Below are 19,859 nucleotides of genomic sequence, written 5' to 3'. Positions count from 1 at the left end.
GAAAAAATTGAAACAAATTCAGTGAGAAGTAGGTTAAAAAGCTGACTAGATAAGTTATTTAGGTAGCAGTGCAAAAAGAGCCCCTGGAAAGAAGTTCCTGAGTGAATTAAAAAACTCTCACAAAGCATTACTGTTTGAAAGAAAACCTGTTATTTGTACAATAAAGACTTGAATTCTAGATACCCCTGTACATTCTGACTGCAGGTGACAGAAATTAGCCACCAGAGGGAGCCCATATAATCTGGTAAAACAGACATCACTGTACAGATACATTTCAGATACGCAATTGACTTTACTGTAAATGGTTTATAGTTCTCATTGGTTCTTCATTTCAGATTCATTATTATTTTTACAGATATATATAAAAGCAAGTGAACTCTGCTGTGAATAACTATAAATAGCTAGAATATACCAAAATAAACTAAAATACTTTGTTATGCATTGCCTTTTTAGTTTTATTTTATCTGAAAGTACCCACCATCTCACTTATAGTAAGTCACAAATAATATGAAAATGATGAAAAAAGGCTTACATGGGCCTGGAGAATTTTAAAATATTGCCTTTAAACAGATTTAAGTTACAACCAACAGTGACATTCAGAAGACAGTTTTTCTGCATTTGTTTTGTAAGCCAAATCAGTATCATTTTTTACATTGAATATTTAGATTTTTCTGAGGAGCCATCTCCTTCTTCAACCTAATTAATGAATATATCCCACAGATTTTCAACATTTGTTCCGTGAATTATCCTTTCATCTTGAACAGTTCTCAGATGCAAAAAAGTGGGAGTTTAATCAAGAAAAATCAATCCTTAACAGTGGTTATGTCCTCTTCATTGTCAGAATACCTCACTTTGCCTTCCAAATCTTTCAAATTATCAAAGTTTTATGATTCTAAGTTAATAAAACAAATATATTAGAGGCAGTAAGCATAATTAACATCATTAGAAGTCTGTGTTGCTAGTCTTTAACACCTCAAAACTTCTTGTGAATTTATATTCTTTTGCTGCTGAATTTGACTATGCTTTCTCCCTGCACCATGACTGCTTGACAAAGTTCATATCAATAATAATTTACTACTGTAAAAGAAAATTCAAGGTGCATACATTTACACACTAAATGTGCTATTGTTCCTTAAAATACTTTGCTTAACTTAGAATATATTTTGAGAAGTTTTTATTTGTCCTCAGTGAGCACAGTTGGGATTTGAAGAACTATAAAGCTGCAAGTAAGTATAAGTGTGTGTAATTTCTCCATTAAATTAAAAAGTGAAGTATTACTTCGCTAAAATTACAATGTTGTCCAGCAAAACCCATGCTAGATAGCATGGCTTGAAGTGTGCAATGTTTTAGGACAAATTAGCAAGGGTCTTTGTAACCCAGGCAGTCAGAACCTTAAATGCAAGATGGAGATCCCTCACCACGACATCTTGGCAACAGCTAATCCAAGAGGTCTGAACAGCAAATTGTCACGTCTTTGTCCTGTTTCAGACCAACTGAACTTGACACCCTGAAGTTCACACATTTTCTTTTTTGACCTTTACTAAGAAATTGATAAATACACAGGAAACTTTCAAAAATTGTTCCATACGTAATCTTACCTCAGCCCACTTGGATATCAGCATTACAGGATCACAGAAAGAATATGAAACAATGTTATGTTAAAAACACCTCACACACACATTGCAAGATACCTAATAATATTTAACAATTCATTATAAATTTTCATTATCTAGTCTGGTATGTACATTCTTGCTCTAGGAAAAAAAATACATTTTCGTGTACCTCTACTAGAAGACAGAGATGCTTGTGAGGACACCTAGCACTGAAGGAAACAGTACTACTAGTTCCTGTATTTACATAACTAGTGACTGTATATTCATGCCAATATTAAAGGGACACTATATAGGCAGTACTGTGAGAATGCCTTTTTATGCCAGTCCAGGAAAGTCTTACCACACCAAATCAACAGTACCTTCAGAACGTACTATTCAATTTGCTTCTTACTAAAGAAGCAATATAGATTATTGTATATTAAAATACATTTTATAAAAAAATAGCAGTTTCGTATCTATTAAAATGATAATTTGGTAAGCTGAACAAACTGATGCAACTGTTCCAATAGTTCAGTAAGGAGCTTTACAGACATTTGCTCTTAATATGTTTATATTCAACGAAGTTCCGAAGTACAATTTATGCAGAATCACAGTTTGTACAAGAAACACATAGCAGATAACACATTGTTTGTCCAAGGAACTACAGCTTCTTGACCAATTTCCCTGATGTTCCAGAAAACTGGATAGTTTAGTAGTACAGACTAATAAACTACCAAACATCATGAACACAAATACATGCACATCATGAATTCTGCATTACCAATTTCTAAGAACCATTTAATATCAAAGTTAATGAATACTAAGAATTTGAACATATGTCAAAAATACAGCACATAAACAAATATGGGTTTGACATTTCATTAGGAATGGAAATTTCCAGTTTTAAAGCTGACATTTCCTATTCTGTTAGTTTTAATTTCTTACCAGGTCTTTCCTTGCCAGTTCCTTTTGACTCAGCAAATTTCTGTATTAAACTCTCAACTGTAGTATTTGTCATGTTATTAATAAACTCTTCATGCACCTTCAAAAAAAAAGTTATCAACTTTAAGAAGCAGCTTTTGTAGTAGTTAAGATTAAAAAACCTTCCCCTAAAATACATTACAGGACTTAGAAAAATCAATAAATACTTTATCTAGGAAAACCTTCTCCTTTCTGTAGTATTAGCAAGTATGGGTACATTACAGACAAAAAATGAAATGACAGATCTAGGTTTTACTTCTATTTCTTCCATGTTAAACAACGTGTCTATATATATTTTATTAATTTGTTGGCAACATATCCCACTATAATGTCAGGAAGACAGGCAGTTTTTTCAGCCAGCACCAGTTTAGGGTGTGAACTGTTACTACTGTATTATCACAACTCCCACCTGCTTGAGTAAAAAGTCTTACTGTTGTCATAGTTTTGGTCTAGCAACATGTTGCTTTGGTCTAACAACATGCTGTTAATAGGTTTTTCCAACAAGGCAGAATGTGTATATACTTTAGAAATACACAGCATCACCCTTGTGATGATCATTTATTAGCAGAAAACCTCAACACTAAAGTGTAAGCAAATAAAGTGACACTTCAAAAAATAATAAAAGGATTGCTTATAAAGATTACTAATTAAATCAACTCCCATCTGAACAAAAGGTATTATAAAAGCTTCTGTTACTAAATATCTTTTGCTCCTAAAATCCAAGAGTATGAAATACTTGGAAACTTCTCAGAGTGATAATTTCTAGTTCAAATTGAAAAAGCAGTATCCTAAATCTGTGTGAAATGAGTGCTAAATTAATATCCAGGAAGCAGAATTTAGAAATACACTAAAAATTCTTCAACTTTTGAATTCTTCTAATTGTCCTAATATTTTTTTTTCTTGAAGACAAAACCTATCTAGTCTTATTTGGTAAAATTTGTGACACTGAACTTAAAATTGCAAAGGAAGCCATGGAAATTTGACCTTATGTTGAATTTCACAAAGTAAGAAATATTCCATTTAATAGTTAAGGAAAAACATAAAGCATGATACAAATATGTATAAAAATACCTCTCCTATTTGTAAATGAATTTCTTTTATGGTATTTGACAATGATTGTATAATCTCTTTCATTCGAAGAAGGTGCATTTCTTCGATGTCTTGAAATTTCTGCAAACAAATATGAGCAATTAATCATAATGAAAATATTTCCTGACACACAAAATCTTAAATTTCAATGATTAAATACAGTAAAATGAAAAAAATAACAGATAAGCCTCTTTTTTTTTTCTCCACATCTTAAACCTAATAGCTACATTTAAGAAAGTAAGGTGCAGAATTCAGAGTTATGAAATAATGCACTTTAGAACGCAAGTGATCATTTCAGAATCATTACGGAACTTTTTTAACTTATTTTTGAACTTTCATCTAGCCCATCAAAAAAATCTGATCTATTTCTACCAAAATATGTTTAGAAGGTGTTCAAGTTTCCTCTTTTCTCCATAACTGAAGAGTCTTTTTTTCCCATCTAAACCAAGAAATCTTATGTCTGGATCTGTTTTACACTTCTTTTTAGAACACTCGTAAACATACACACTCTTTCTCTAGTTAAATCCATGTACTTTGCTTCTTTAAATATGATTTCTTTGATCTTTATACTCATCACACATAAATTTTACAGTTTGCTCCTTTTTATCCAGGCTGTCAGCTGACAGCCATTTTAAAATTACTTCCAAAGTTTTCAATGGCCCCTTCCTGGCCAAAAATCAGAACTAAAAATGTTCTCATCCTCCTCAACAGTCAACCATAACAGTCTTGAAATCTTTGTTTACTTCTGCTCTTTCCTAGTTCTCTGCCTGTTTCTGTAACTACCCTTTCAAGTGTGTCCAGACTTCGGTGCACTTAATCCTCTCTCTAATTTGCACAGGATTCTGTGAAGATCCCAATCTTGAACATCCTGCTACTCTGATTCACAAACATGACTCCATGCATAGAAGACACATATCTCTAGCTTCGTAATCTCAGTATTCTGCCATTCTTATGTACCTCTGTAGACATCACTTAGGGAGATTAAAATTATTTTCTTTTTCTTCAGCACCCTTCATCTTAATTACAGAAGATACAGTCATCCTACAGTAGCCTACTCTATGATTTTACTTCTTTTACTGGACATTGTAAGACAGATTTAAGCTAAACCAACTGATTTTGCACTGAAAGAACTGAGAATGCTCACACTCCTCACTGGTTTAATTTTGAGAACTAATCAGCATATTTTCAAATGAAAAGTATGCTGAATTAAGACAATACAGGATGTGCTTCACATAGATGTGTGCTTCCATATATTCACAAATGTCATTTTTCCTATCACATCATCTTTAAAGTAGCCATTGTGCAACCAAACTGTGAACACAGCTACACCATTATACTTAAAATGAATTCCACACCTAGATCTTTAATCGGCAGAATGACAATTTCATTTCCAAGATGGACAAATGTGGAAAGTTTACAAGTGTCCATAACAACATTAAGTGAAAATTACTTTAAATTTTAAGTAACAGGATAGCTACAGTTAAGGAGCTAAGGACATGTAGCCAAATGTGGTTTCAAATGTAGCAAGAAATCGCATATGCATTGATACAGAGAACCTGAAATCTTCCAGAATATCATCTTTTAAAAAACCCCAGAAACTTGAACAGCTGTAACAGCTTTTCATAAACGGCTTTACCTCAGGTAAATCCTGGGTAGGCATTTTAACAAACTGTAACTTTAGTGTTTTGATGGAATAATAATGAAATGCTGCAACCGATCCCAATATTAAAATGCCTGTAAATGAGTCCAGGGTGCCCATCAATTCAGAGGATTTTCCACATAAACACAATGCATATATAACACTTCCAGAAGTTCATTTTACTTTCTTCCAAAAATTTCTTCAAAACACCTTCTAGAGTGCCAGCACAGTGTCATTGAAGGACAGTGCTATCACAACATATATAGTTAGTGTTTGCCTTTCAAACAAATCAATTTCCAAAGGGACTAGTTTTTTCAAATCTCTAATTTCAGATGGCTCTAGAAATTAAATAGAATACATTAACCGACTTCAAAAGTGACTCATTTAATGCAACACTTACCTGTGCTGTTTCTGTCATTTTCAGTTCAAAATCAGATTTAAATGCAGCATACTTCTCCACATACAGTTTATAGGTATCTGTTGCTTTTTTAGATTTAACTGCTGCCTATCAATACAAAAATGCGGCAAATGTCACATACAGGTTTTTAAAGTTAATATTCAAAGAAAGCCTAGGATGATCTCTAAAATTATCAGGGGCATACCAAAACAGAGACACGTCATAACAAAATTTCAACACCAAATATCTCAGATAAGAGCAATGAGAGATTTTACTATATATAAATCACATACAAGTATAACAAATTAACTCAATTAAATCCCTTCCCCTTATAAGCAATGAAAATTTTATTAAAATATTTATAACAAAACTTATTTTGAAATCAAATTTTTATTGCTGAAGAGAACTCATTAGCTCTTGTCAAATAGGAAAAACAAATTTGTATTTGCAACAGCAAATTAGGAAAAAAGAAGGGGTAGAATACAGAGCAAACAGATACTGAAAGAATCAATGGCAAAAAACCCATGATGCTGAAGTTGCCTTAGAAATGAAAAAAGAAACTCAGAAGTATGGGCATTACATCAGTGGATTAACAGATATTTCAAAGTGAAGCTAGTGCAGAATACAGTGAAGGTCAGATTTAGGCAGGTCAGTGTTATCACTAATAGTCCTTTGGAGATTTATACTTTTCATTATTTGTTGCTAATAAATCAAAATCTTCTTCCTGGGAGTTAAGTAGAACATAAAACAAAATACAGGAAAATCTCAGTATTACATGGAGAACAAAACTAAATGAAGTGACTGATTGTGGTAGAGAAAAAGTTATTTTCAATGTTTACAACATGATGCATGAGAAGAAGTCTTTCAAACCATTGATAATCTATTTCCAAATTAAATGCCAATGAAAATCACCTTGAACACCATTTTCTTTTCTAGCTTCTTTATTCAACATTCAGCTTCTTTATTCAACATTCAATTACTATCTCTCTGAAATTTACCATCATTTGTAACGTGAAAGTATTCATGAATTCTTAACCAGATCAGTAAAGAGAATTGTATATTTTCTGTTTGCTCTAGTTGTAGCCCTCCTCCCCCCTGCAAATCAATTTCATCTGTCTAACAGAAACTATTTTTTACTTACAATTATTTGTAAAGCTGACTGCTATCTATAATTTCAAATGAGTTAACAGAAAGATTCCCTCCGGCAAGAGAGAGAGAGAGATTCTGCAATTTCCAAAAGAAAAATAACTGATAATCGTGAGTAACAGTATACCATTAGCACTTCAAAGGAACAGGAATCAAACCTAGTTGTTTGTCCAGTTACAAAGAAAGCCTAAGCATATCTTAGTCACAAAGTCTTCTAAACTCAGCATAATAGAGTGTGAAAATATTAAAGTAACAAAAATATGGATTATTCGGAAAAGCTGTACCAAACCTATCAGTTTATTATCCTTAATTTTACTTCATGATTCTCACTCATACACATTTACACAGGAAAATCACTGAGAAGCACACAGAGTGCTATCACGTTTCTCAACTGCCATTTACTATGCTGAAAATACAACATGCTCCCTGAAATCTTGCTTTTAAAATTATGACTGCTTTGAAGTTGATTCCAAATTTAATCACTGAAAAGGAAGGAAATGTCAAGCTAAAAGATGTAAAAAAGGGTTTGTTTTTGGTAAAGCATTTTTAATTCAACCCTATGTGCAAGGGAGTTCGACAAAACAAGAACATTCTCCATTTCCTATCATGTTTAATGATGAGCAGAATGCCAGTACTGCATATTGAAGAACAATTAAAAAACTAAGTACTCAGAAGGACATAAAAAGTGATAAAAAATGATAAAACACATGGACACTGTATGATTAACTAGTAATCTCTTCTGAAAATAGGATGTGACTATTCTCAGGCACAGCAATTGCTAGAACATATTTACAGTATGTGACCAGATTTACAGTATGTGAAAGAATAAGGATCAGCCAACTGATTTTTTGTTAAGTCACTATAAATAGAGAAGTTTACATCTCAGAGAACAACAGGAAATTATTATGCAAGTTAGTATTAACTTCCAGCTGCAATGAGACTTGCAAGGTCTCAGATACCTCCTTAGGTTCTTCAATGAAGTATCTCTGCAAACATTTGTCTTTGTGATAAACTAGTATACTGGTGCAGATACCTTGTTTTCTGAGAAAGCAGTTAATCTGTGATTTTGCCAGCAAACAGTTTTCATGTTGCACAGAAAGTAATACATCTATTTTCTACCAAAGGAAAAATAAATTAATACAATTTTTGGTCACTCTGTTTAAAAAATTGCAAGTGTAAATTTGAATAGAGGCATGACTGAAGAGATGTGACAGTTTCAGTTACCTACTCCCACTGGAAACATATTTTAAATACTTGCATTCAACTACTATTCAATGACATAATTGTTTCTAAAGAAGATGCATAAAACAGTAAAAAAATTACCCTCCTCCTATAGTGCTTCCTCTTTCCCCCTTCTCATGCAGACATCTGTCATGCTGAATATTTTTTTTATTTCCAAATGAAGGATAATGCTACATCTTAAAAAGCCTTTCCTCAAGTCAACCTTTCCTACTGAAACTCTATTTACAAGAATTTAGAAAAATTATATTTTGAATAGATTAGCGGGAAAACATCTGGCAACACACATCTGATTCACATCTAGAATCCAGCATGAACTCTCATTTGAGAGAGAAGCTGGGGTGGAAAAAACTAGATTTATACCAAGATAAAACAACTGAAACATAGTCAACAAAATAACTCGTCATCAGTGAAAAGACAATAGCCAATACTATCTTCTCCATCAAGATAGCAGGACTAAAAGCAAAAACATCATTCTATCAAGAACAAAGTCCAACACAGACCAGTTAATTGAAAAGGAAATAGCCAGAAGATTAATGGTTTAGTAAGAGAAGTTATAACTAGAGACAAGGAAAGGTGACTTCTTTCCTCTACTAGTTAGATTCCTGAAAACAGGAAAAAATTACTTTTTTACCAGCAGGCCAAGGAAGGGGATCCTTCCCCTCTACTCAGCACTGGTGAGACCCCACTGGAGCAATGTCTAGTTCCAGAATTTTCACTGCAAGTGAGACATGGACATATTGGAGAGAGTACAGTAAAGGGGCACGAAGATGATTAAGGGACTGAAGCATCTCATGCGTAAGAAAAAACTGAGACTGCTGGAACTGTTCAGCCTGGAACAGGGAAGCTTGAGGGTGAATCTTACCAACAGATATAAATACCTGAAGGGAAGACAAAGTCAGGCTTGTTTCAGTGGTGCCCAGTGACAGAACCAGACACAACGGGTACTAACAGAAAACAGAAAAGGTTCCCTCCCTCTGAACAGCAGGAAATACCTTTTTCCTGAAGGTGATTGAGCCATGGCACAGGTTACCCAGAGAGACCATGGGATCTCCAACCTTGAAGATACTAGAAAGCTGTCTAGACAAGGTCTTGAGTAACTGGCTTTAGATGGCCTTGCCTGAGCATGAGGAATAGAGAGGATAACTTTCAGAGGTCCCTGTCAACCCCAGATATTGAGTGATTCTGTGAATGGATCAACCTCCCATCACAACCCAAGGACAGTACTGAATACACCTCAAGACACTAATTGTATTGACTCATTGTCAAGACCCCTTGAATCTCTGGTCCATGAGATTAGAACCTTTTAAAACAGCAGTAAAAGCGTTGATAACATTTTTCTTTATTGAACAGACTTCAAATACTCATGTATTCAGCTACTTTATCTCTTTGCAGGGATAGTAACACAATTACTCCTGAGTTCAGTTACAAGGGCACTGAGCATTCACGTAAGGAAATATACCTAAAAATGCAAGAGATGCTAAAAAAATTGTGCCCAATTTCTGTTAAAGCCACTACACAAAACTATCTTTTGATGCAGGTGTTTACAAAGTGAAGAATTAGAACTACAGTACAGTAGAACAGACAAGTAAGTGTAAATAAAACATATCTAGGTATTCACGATATCATGCATATTGCAAAATAGTCAAAACTTTCAACTACATTTAACCCTTTCTGAGCATTTCATTTACTAATACAAGATGAACATGTAAGATAATTAGTAGCACTGTGGGAAATGGAAAGATAGAAACTTCCACAGATACAGGGGGGTTTGATCTGCAGCCTTGGAAGGAGCTTGGATTGATGTAAAAATAAAGTACAGACATTATGCAGAAAAATCATAAGCTTATGTCTCTATAGTTGTAAGTAAAAATATACTTTAAGTAAGTAGGAAACTGTATTAGGTAAGATGGTGAAGGGTCTGTAGTATAGTAATGTAATTGTGCAGAGTAAGTTAAGAGTTTAAAAGTTAAAATGGAAGTATATGTGCATATGTGCGATAATAGCCCCGTGGGTAAAAGTATCTGCAGTGCAGTAGATATGAGTAAAGGTGATAGGTTAGAAAAGGAAAATAAACCTTGTGGCAACTGTCTATTGGTTTAGAAAGTTATATATTGTATTGTAACAAAGAACTTTTGACTACGTTGGGCTATGGCCAATGGCTTGCTCCTTTAAAATCTCGCACCCTCTGAGACTGATGTTTATCTGAGCAATAAATCGTTCTTAGTCCAATGGTGGTCCTATTCCTTCATGAAAAGCAGTGATAATAATATAGTACAATTAAAGTAAGATGTGACAGCTACCTTTTCAATTTCTCTCTGTGTTGCTCCTTCCTTTTTCAAGCGTTCTTGTTCCACACATTTTGCATTGTAGTTTTCTTTTGATTTCTGCAAGGCCTGAGTGATACTTTGAATATTTTGCACTGCTTCCAAAGTTCCTGAAACATCTTCTTTAGTCTGCCAAATATCATATGGTTGTCAAAACCAAACCATTTTAATTTTAGTGTTAACAAGTCATTGGACATCCATAAGAAAAAGAATTAATAACCTTTTTATAAGCTTTGATCTGTTCATCTCCATACTTGTGAACTTCTTTTATTAGCTCTTGTAATCTCCGCACAAGATCCAAGTGACAACTCGCTAGTTTTTCTGTTGAGATTTTGAAAACATCCCAAACTGGTGCAAATGTCCTGGATTGAGGAAAATAATGTTAATCTGGTTTTTTTTTTCTTTCAGTTGGCAATTTTTTTAGTAGTGCTACAGAATAATCAGTAAGTTTACAGTTCAATTTGCCTTCTAAAATTGAACAAACAAAACATCCAATGCTTTACTTGTTATTGGCTCTAATAAGTAAAACACTGCAAATTTCATTTAACACTATGATGAGCACACAATAATGCCAATCATCAAGACGGTGCAAGAACAGCTTAAAACAATTCAACATGTAGTAAATACTATTATGTGTATACTCGAACAGTGTGAACAAATCAGGAATTTCTTGGTTAGTTACATCTCTAGTTGTCTTACATCATTGCAGCCACAAGATGGAGGAAAAATACTGGCATAGATGGTCTGCCACTAAAAAGGATTTACTGATTAACAAAGATGAACAAAGAGGTGGGATCATTTCTCAGATTCAGATTTCTATGCTGAATAGACTTACTTCAAGTGTTCCAAAGACATACTTCTGCCTTGCTATTTTGGTTAATGCTGCTAAAAATCAAAAGTAACCATAGGCTTTAAAGCTCTTATGTTCAAAGGTTCTGTATCTGCCTGTTAGTTTAAAGAGCAGAAACTGATGAAAGCTCCCCACATTTCTAAATTACATTACTATAAATTACAAAAAAAACCTAGTTTTTCTCAGAAGTCTGAGTTTTCATTGGCCTAATCTTTCTAGTGGAAAAGTATCCATTAATCATTCTAGCTTTTAAAAACATACCCAGAGTATAAAACTTCCATTTATCTATGGAATAAATCTATGAAAAAGTCTCATTCTGAACATCTCTTAGAACAGGTAACACTCCAAAAACCAGAAATAATATAAATAAATTCACTGCCACATTTGCAGGCCATATGTTCTCTCTTCTAAATAATTTCTATAGGCTTGAGAGGACATAATAGAAGTAACTATGTCTGAAAAGAACTCTGCTTTAAACACAGAAGACAGTTTATCTGGGTTTGGGCTTTGGTTTTTTTTTTTATTCAGTTCAAAGATCTGCACTGTCTTTCTCTGTCTGCATGAATTTTTGCATGGTTACTAAAGACCTAACAACCATTTTTAAAGGTAGAGTTATACTAACCTTCAACATCATCAATAAAATATTCAGAATCAGACTTCATTCTTACCATGTATACAACCACTTATTTCTCTTTTAGGTACACTTGCTTACCCAAGTTGTGTGTAATTGCTTGCTGATTTGGCTAGTTTTGTCATCGACCTTGAATATGTCTCCTCTATTGTTGCCCTGCCAAAGAAAGCCATCGAAAGTACAATCAAAACTTTGAAGGTACGAAGACTGAATATGCATTCTGAAGGTACAAAACAGAAGGCTTTTTATGTGAGCTAAAAATTATTCCATTTAAATGATCTCTCAAAAGCCATACCAAAAAAATCACATTAGTGTATTTTAAAAATAATATAAGAACCCTGTGACAAAACATGTAAAACCCAGGAACTCATAGCTTGAAAAAGACAATTCCTTCCTTTCTATTTGCTGTTCTCAACTGCCATTAACATTCCTTAATAACAGACAGAACAAAGCATCACAACAATCATCTATCCAGCACTGTCCAAACAAGAGAGTGTTACACAGCAAAAAAATAAAATGCATTTGTACTGAAAACTTTACAATAAACAAAAAATATTTATGGAGCAATCACATAAAACAAAATGAGGTCTTGTTTAGTCTTATTATAGAGGGTAGGCTGTTCTTTCCTTTAAGTTATTTACATAGTAATATTTGAGTCTAGAAACTACATAAAGTGTTCTTATATTTTCCTTCACTCAAACACACAATTTCACTTGTCTTTTAGAGATGCAAAATTCAAGGGCTGGCACAGATTCCCTCCTTAGAGCCTTTGCAGGGGCATGGAATCACCTATTACAGCAGTGACTCCCTGCAAATCCTTCCCTATTAATCTTCCTCATCCTCCTATTATTAAAAATACACCGTATTTTAATTTTTCACCCCAAACAAGATTCACTATATAGTGTCAACTTAGATTTAGAAGCATCCTAGATACGAGTAAATACTGTAATTGCCTTTTCTTGAAAAACTTGGAGCAATTTCTTTCCTGCTGCGTAATACCTTAACACAGGACTCAAGAGAAGAAAAAAGGCAGATGAAGAATTCATCCCTCTCTCAAGTTATACCATGACTGTAACCTGAGACAGAAGTTTTCATTTCTCATGTACAGCAACAGTTTACAAGCAAAAAGAATTGTCTTGTGAAAATATGAAAACAAAGTAGGGGTATTCACCTGAAACAGAGGAGCATGTGTTAAAACCTATTGAACTTCCAAAATAACTATCCAGTTAGTTAGTTGGAAATATGTTTGGAGAAGGCTATTAAACTGCAACATGCAACAGATAAATTTCATTTTAAATACTACCTATTGCAAAGTTATTCACCATAAAAGAAAGTCAATTCACTTGTTCCACATATGACCATATCTTAGATGATAAGAAAAAGTTCAACTTTCCAAGGCTTGAAAATCTTGCACACTGCACAAATATTGCACACTTGCAAGCAAATATGCACCAAGCATAGATAATGATTTATTTTTTTAAATTATCATGATGAACAATATATTTTGGCTAATCATCTGTATACTCTATCAAAGTTTTCTAGATTTTATAACTCAGTGACTTATTTTTCCTGTTTAACACAAGAACTTTGACCAAAATCCATATCCCTTTTCTTTGAAACAATTTACAGCATACTTCCCTGAACTATCTCCACAAAACTGGAGCTCTGCAATTCACCACAGAGTATTAACCTACATCAGTAAAAAATACTAAGAACTGAAAGATGACCAGTTAGTACATTTGTCCTATCAACTGACTTCACAGAGCACTCTGTCATACAGGTAACAGACTATGATATTCTTAGTTAATTAATTTTCACCCATTTGAATGTGTGTCTGTGCCTGGGATCTGCCAAACATTTAAAAGTTAAATGGAAACATATGCACTGCTAGCTTCATCTATCTAGAAGATTTTTTCTATTATGCTTACAGGAAATCAGTGCAAAAAAAATTAGAAAGATTCCTGGAGAAAAAAACAACATGTTTCTGTACCTACTTCTCTCCTAGAAAAGCAGCATGACTTCTCAGATATAAAAAGTTTAGATTTTAAATGCACACAAACACATGACAGTTCACCTACAAAATCTTCCACATATATAAAGAAAAAAACCCAACTATGCAGGCAGCTCAACCTTCTTATTTTGACTTCTTTAACAAACAAAAATTTCTACATGCTTTGTAAGTGAAGCATGGCCTTTATTCAAGGCCAGGTTAGAAGGGACATTGAGCAATCTGGTCTAGTGAGAGATGTCCCTGACCACAACAGAGGACGTTGGAACTTGATCATCTTGAAGATCCCTTCTAATCCAAACCATTCTATGATTTGGTGATTTTAAGAGCTGGTGTCTAACCTTTCAGCAGATAAATAACCTGTTCCACTCATGATTTACCAACATTAAGCAGACTGCCTGCCAGAAAACTCACTCCTTCAGATGACAAACTTCTGAACTACAGATCCAGCTGGCACCTGGATCTTTTAATACATGACCAGTAACAATACTGTGTCACCAAACACAGACAAGGAGGAAAACCTCTGCTCCTTCTAGGATATCAAGCAGGAATGGCAGATACAGCATAGAAATATTATTACAAATTAATATGTTTCAAATGCTTGTTTTTCTCAGCAAAAAAACTTTACAGTCTCAGAATGTTGTTATATAAATTTTTAAATATTTTTTAAATAAATGGTTAAGATAACAATAATTTTAAAAGTTATTCCACATCTTACGCATTTTTTCATTACCATTTCTAAGGCTGGAGAAAAGGAAACTATACTCTTCCCCAAGTAGGCTACACACAACTAAAACACTATTCTGAACAGCACAAGTAACAGAGATGGGCTTCACAAAGACACGTCTTTTGCGCCCTAAGCAGTCTGTACACCCAAACACTCCGACCCATCTTTCTCTTCCATGCGAAATCACTTCATAAAAAATATATTTTCTGACTAGTCTGGAGACTCTAGCAAACCCAGCTGACCAGATGACTGCTCTACCTAGATAGGGTAAGTACTCCAACTTGTTAAAAGTATTACCACCAACTGAGATCTGTCTCTACCTATTCAATAGTTTTCAGTTTTCACTCTCTTATGTATCCACTTCTGAAAAAAAAAAAAAGACAGAAAATGGCCAATGTGTAAAAAGGAATGGAAAAACATTCAAAATTCAAATGCATGTAAATTTAATTTTCGTAGGGAAGAGTTCAGAAAATCAGGTACACAAAAGCCAAGGCATAAAAACACTAGATCTAGATGGCTCCTAATACATGTTGTTCATCCACTTAACATATTTCTAGCACAAGACAGTACTGTAAAACAATATTCAGACTATAATCTCCAGAAGGAGGAGGAGAACAGATAACTGTGTGTATCACCCCTTAACTTCTTTGCAATTAACAAATATGCAAAATAGATCACGGACAAGACAACTGAACCATTGTAAAATACTGCTCAAGTACTGCCTAACTCAGTTTCTTTCTGAGACCAAGAATTTGGCCCATGTGAAAAAATGTGTTCTACTGAATCATTTTTATTTCCCAGGAAGTTGAGTGACATCCCACAGTAACTTAACAACAGCAGCAAAGGGCTTCACTGCATTTGGGTTCTCAAATATTTTTATCAAAGTAAGGACATGAAATATTTGAAGTCTCTCTATTTCTTTGAATCTAAACTATATGTCACAAACTACTACTAGCTTAGTCTGTGATTAATCATTCATCCCTTATGGAAAAGAAGTATCAATTTGTTCCTCAACTGCTTTTTGTTAATTGCAGCCTGGCTTATCAAGAAGCAGCAGAAAAACAGGACTGAAGAATACACAAGGCAGGTTTTATGAAAGAAGCAAGTCACTAGAAAGGACTGAATTTAGTGTAGCTGGTCTGCATCACTGACATGGGCAACTTACCCTTAAGGAACAATGCTGCAGCTTTGTCAAGTAAATTGCAATATAGCCCTCAGATTCTATCTTAGGGAGTCAATGAGAACTGAATTTTTTTCATAAATCTTACAAAGGATGCTGTAAGATGGATGCATATCTCTCTCTTTGGCACATCTTGATCCATGCACAGAAAAATGCATTTCTTGAACTCTCATTGAGGATAAAGTACCCATGGGGATCCTCATGTATTCATACACAATCATTAATCTTTAAATGTTATTTAACACACTAGAAATAATTGGCAGAAACCTGAGCTAAAACATTTTAACATGCAGAAGAAGTTTCAAAGACTTTTTTTTTGCTGACTGCAAGGGCACATAACTTAAAATTTATTTTAAAATAATGATTTAATTTAAAAAATATTGAAATTAAAAATTTAATTTGCAGAAGCTTATAGATAGAAAAAACCCAGAATGCCACATTCTTTTTACTAGAGATTTTGTGCAGAAAGAACTGTCAAGTTTTACTTATGTCAGCATAACAAAGCAAAGAAACAAAGTCAGATACAGCAACAAGTTATTTTTTACCCATTTACATAAGACCTTTCACCTTAGCACCAATATGAATAAAATGGAGCATGCCCAAAGAATACAACACACAGGAGACAAGAAGCAGAGAGAGTGACATGGTTTCTCATCTAAATATAGAGGTAAATCTAAACACAAAGGTTGTAAAACCAATAAACTTAAATGTGTCCAGGTAAGGTACAGCTTAGGTCCATGACGTGGTAGTATAAAAACTGAATTATTCAAAAAATTAAAGAAGCTATCAAAGGAAAGATTCAGGAACTCAGATAATAAAAGGCAAATACTAAAAGTGCAAGTTTGTGAAGCATTAAGCATTTATACCAAATCTGAACAGTGTGATATCCCTCTGCTCAATCCAACTCAGGATTTCACTAGAACCCTTTGTGGCTTCATAACTCATTCTCTGAAATGGGGGATTTGAAAAGCAGAAGATTCCTTGGTTGTGCAGTCTTTCCCAAAGGAGACATCACATTTGGACTCTGGAACTCACCTATTTCTACTTAGTGAAATTTTTTTGGTCATTTTCTCCAATTCACTTTGAAATGACGCTAATGTTCGTGCAATGGAGTATCTGTCAGATTTGTGGTGGTTATATTTTGCAGAAATTTGAAATTACTTTATAAACTGAGACCTATTTGAGGCCAAAACTTAAATTTTGAAGAATTCCAGTTTGACAGCTTCTACTGCAAGAAGCCAGCAGTGAAATAGGTCCTCAATCAATACCTTGCAACTCTTTTCCATGCGTTATCTAGTGTCAGTAACTGAGGAAAGACAAAATTCCAAAGTAGGCATATAAGTAATTTTGCTCAGAAGGGAAATCTATATGTTCAATGTAGCAGCAGCAGTCTTCTTTCACAAAGAACTAAATGCAGCACTAGGTCACCTGTTTTAGAAGTAGTCATATTTTCAGATTTCAGTCCTGTTCCTACCATCCAATATAGAAGAATCTGTGTTATTTTCTGCATATTATTTTCTCATCTCTATGTATTACTCTCTTTCTTTAACAAACCTGTCTCAGCTTCTGAAAGTAAATTTTTTTAAAAGTTTATATCAGCAGTTGCTAAGAGCCTAATTCCAAATCTATAGTAAAAACTTTGTAAGCCTGATAATTTTTGCGACTTTAACTTATAATTTTTCTTCCTTTTTCTTCCAAATGAAAAATTGGGACTAATTTAAATAAACTGCTGGACACCTAATATGATACTTTTAGATTTTTATTCTCATCTTTTAAATGAAACCTGAAAAATTAGAAGCTTGTTATTAACTGATGCTTTAAAGTTCCTATTCAGTTCTAAACTAATGGAATAAGTACAGATATTCCTGTAGAATGTGAGAGGTATATTAAAATGATAATTGAGTTTTAATAATTGAATTTTGTTTACATATTTTGCATGCTACTGTTAAACGCAATAACAAACAACAAACCCCACAAATAGTATATTAAAAATACAGGATGAATACTTACCTTTCTCTAATAAAATCTGCTAAGTCCTTTGTTGACAAATGTCCATGTTTCATATTGTGATAGAGGACATCAAAGCCATTGTTCCTTTCTCCCTAAAGATAAACAGAAAGTAGAACTATGAAACACAACATGCTGAACCTATGCATTTTCATAACTGCTTTTCATTTTAATCACTTCATCAGGAAGTTAATTATTTATAATGCTTCTGCTTTTTAGCAAATGCTGTTAGTTCCCATGAATCCCATATGTGTAAACTAATCTAAGATCACCTCAGTTACTACCACTACCATTCTATCTATATATTTCTAGGCTATAGTCAAAGACATTTCTGTTGTAGATTTCTAGGGGTCTTGTACTCTTTCACTTCCCATCATATTAAACACATACTAAATACCGTATTCCCCATTTATCCTCTCATCTCTTTCATTATTTTACATGAACTAAAATTCAGTTAGGATTACTTGATATTCTACTTCCCCAATCCTTCACACTTCATTTCCCTTCCCCTGCTTTTTGTAAAACTGGTTAAAAGAAATAATCACTAATCTTTTCCTTCTCACTCATAGCTTCTCAGTCTATTCTTAAGTTTAGTTTTAGGACATTTTCCAGTGAGTAAGGCACACCTCATTATTAAAACTGAGACACTGCTCTAAGCACTGACTAATAAACTCAGCCAGCCTATGACCTCTGGCACTATGATGAACTTCCTCCTTAGAGCAAAAAGCAACAACGGAAATGAAAGAAAGGCAAGGCACAGCATAATAGCACTGCTACTATTAAAATTTTCTTGTCAGACTATCCATTCCCCTTCTCCCTCACAAAAGCTTCAGATTCATAATGCTGGTTCTATATAAGGTGTGAAGTGCGCCCTCAGGAAAACTGCATGCATGTTCAGAGTGGAAGGGAAAGAAGAACAGGATGGTACAGCATAGAATGGAATAGATTATTTCAGTTGGAATGGATCTACAGCAATCATTTAGCCTAACTGACTGAGCACTTTGGGAAAAGTTTAATCTTGGTGTTGATGGCATTGTCCAAATGTGCCTTAAATACTGACAGGCTCAGGGCACTGATCACCATCTTTAGGTACCCCTTTCCAGTGTTTGATCACCCTCCCAGAGTAAAGAAATGCCTCCTAGTGTCCAATCTGAATCTTCCTCGGCACAGTTTTCAACCATTCCTATATGTCCTATCCTAACCTCCCAAGGAGAGGAGATGGGCATCACACTCCCAATTTCCCCTGCTCAGGAAGCTGTAGAGAGCAATGATGTCACCCCTCATCTCCTTTTCTCCAAACTAGACAAGCCCAAAGCCCTTAGTGGCTCCTCACAGGACATGTCTTCCAGCACTCTCACCAACCTTGTTGTCCTCTTCTGGATGCATTTAAATAGTTTCACATCATTCCTAAAGTCCTGAACTTTTAACAAAGGCAGGTCTATATTGTCAGTGAGAAAAGCCCGAGAATTTGGTCTTATACCCTTCCAAACATTTCTGCCTGTTCAGTTCTGCAAAAATTTGTTTGTGCAGCCATAAAGCAAACCTTATAAGGGAAATTATACAGCTGAAAATAAAGCTGGCAAATAAAACCAAGAATCGCTGATCCAGATCAATGCAAGGAAACAAACAAGCTGCATTGCTCAGCAGAAGCGGGGCGGGGGGCTAGGAGAAGAAGGCATGCAGGGATCTGCTGTCTTAAATAAGGAGAAGCAGTCATGGGTGGATGGAAACACTTCACAGCAGCTGTGGTATTAAGACCGCTTCCACTAAGTTTCAAGGTGCCTTAAAGGACATCATAGAGAGACACATAAATTTACAAATAATAGATAACTGAAGGCAATTTGATACAGATTACTAGTCACGATCATTTGCTTTGCTTCTTTGAAGCACTGGGAAAAACAAAAACAAAGGGGAAAAAAAAACACTTTAAAAATATATAATAGTTTCCATGGTTGCAGTAAGCCGTAACCTGAAAAGGTGCACCAAAATTTAGATTAGTTTGGTATAAGTGCAATTATAGTCTATAAAAAGTACAAACAAAACAAA

General features: G+C 34.3%; 1 protein-coding gene across 7 annotated transcripts in view; it reads right to left on the bottom strand.

Moving 5' to 3' along the window:
* FCHO2 (FCH and mu domain containing endocytic adaptor 2) overlaps window positions 1–19,859 on the bottom strand; it is an 89,212-nt gene that overhangs the window by 62,300 nt on the left and 7,053 nt on the right. For 6 of the 7 annotated variants that reach the window (XM_038125756.1, XM_038125759.1, XM_038125757.1 and 3 more), the window contains exons 2-8: window positions 17,817–17,908; window positions 11,973–12,047; window positions 10,631–10,772; window positions 10,387–10,539; window positions 5,702–5,806; window positions 3,645–3,743; window positions 2,538–2,634 (exon numbers count right to left, since the gene is read on the bottom strand). In XM_038125756.1, the coding sequence (XP_037981684.1) occupies window positions 2,538–2,634; window positions 3,645–3,743; window positions 5,702–5,806; window positions 10,387–10,539; window positions 10,631–10,772; window positions 11,973–12,047; window positions 17,817–17,908 (763 nt within the window). Of the gene's footprint in view, window positions 1–1,598; window positions 1,608–2,537; window positions 2,635–3,644; window positions 3,744–5,701; window positions 5,807–10,386; window positions 10,540–10,630; window positions 10,773–11,972; window positions 12,048–17,816; window positions 17,909–19,859 lie in introns of those variants that run through there. The other variant, XM_038125764.1, reaches the window with a different exon arrangement.

The sequence above is a fragment of the Motacilla alba genome, chromosome Z (assembly GCF_015832195.1).
Source record: "Motacilla alba alba isolate MOTALB_02 chromosome Z, Motacilla_alba_V1.0_pri, whole genome shotgun sequence".
In the NCBI taxonomy this organism is placed as follows: Eukaryota; Metazoa; Chordata; class Aves; order Passeriformes; family Motacillidae; genus Motacilla; species Motacilla alba.
This window is presented reverse-complemented; position numbering and strand designations above follow the sequence as displayed.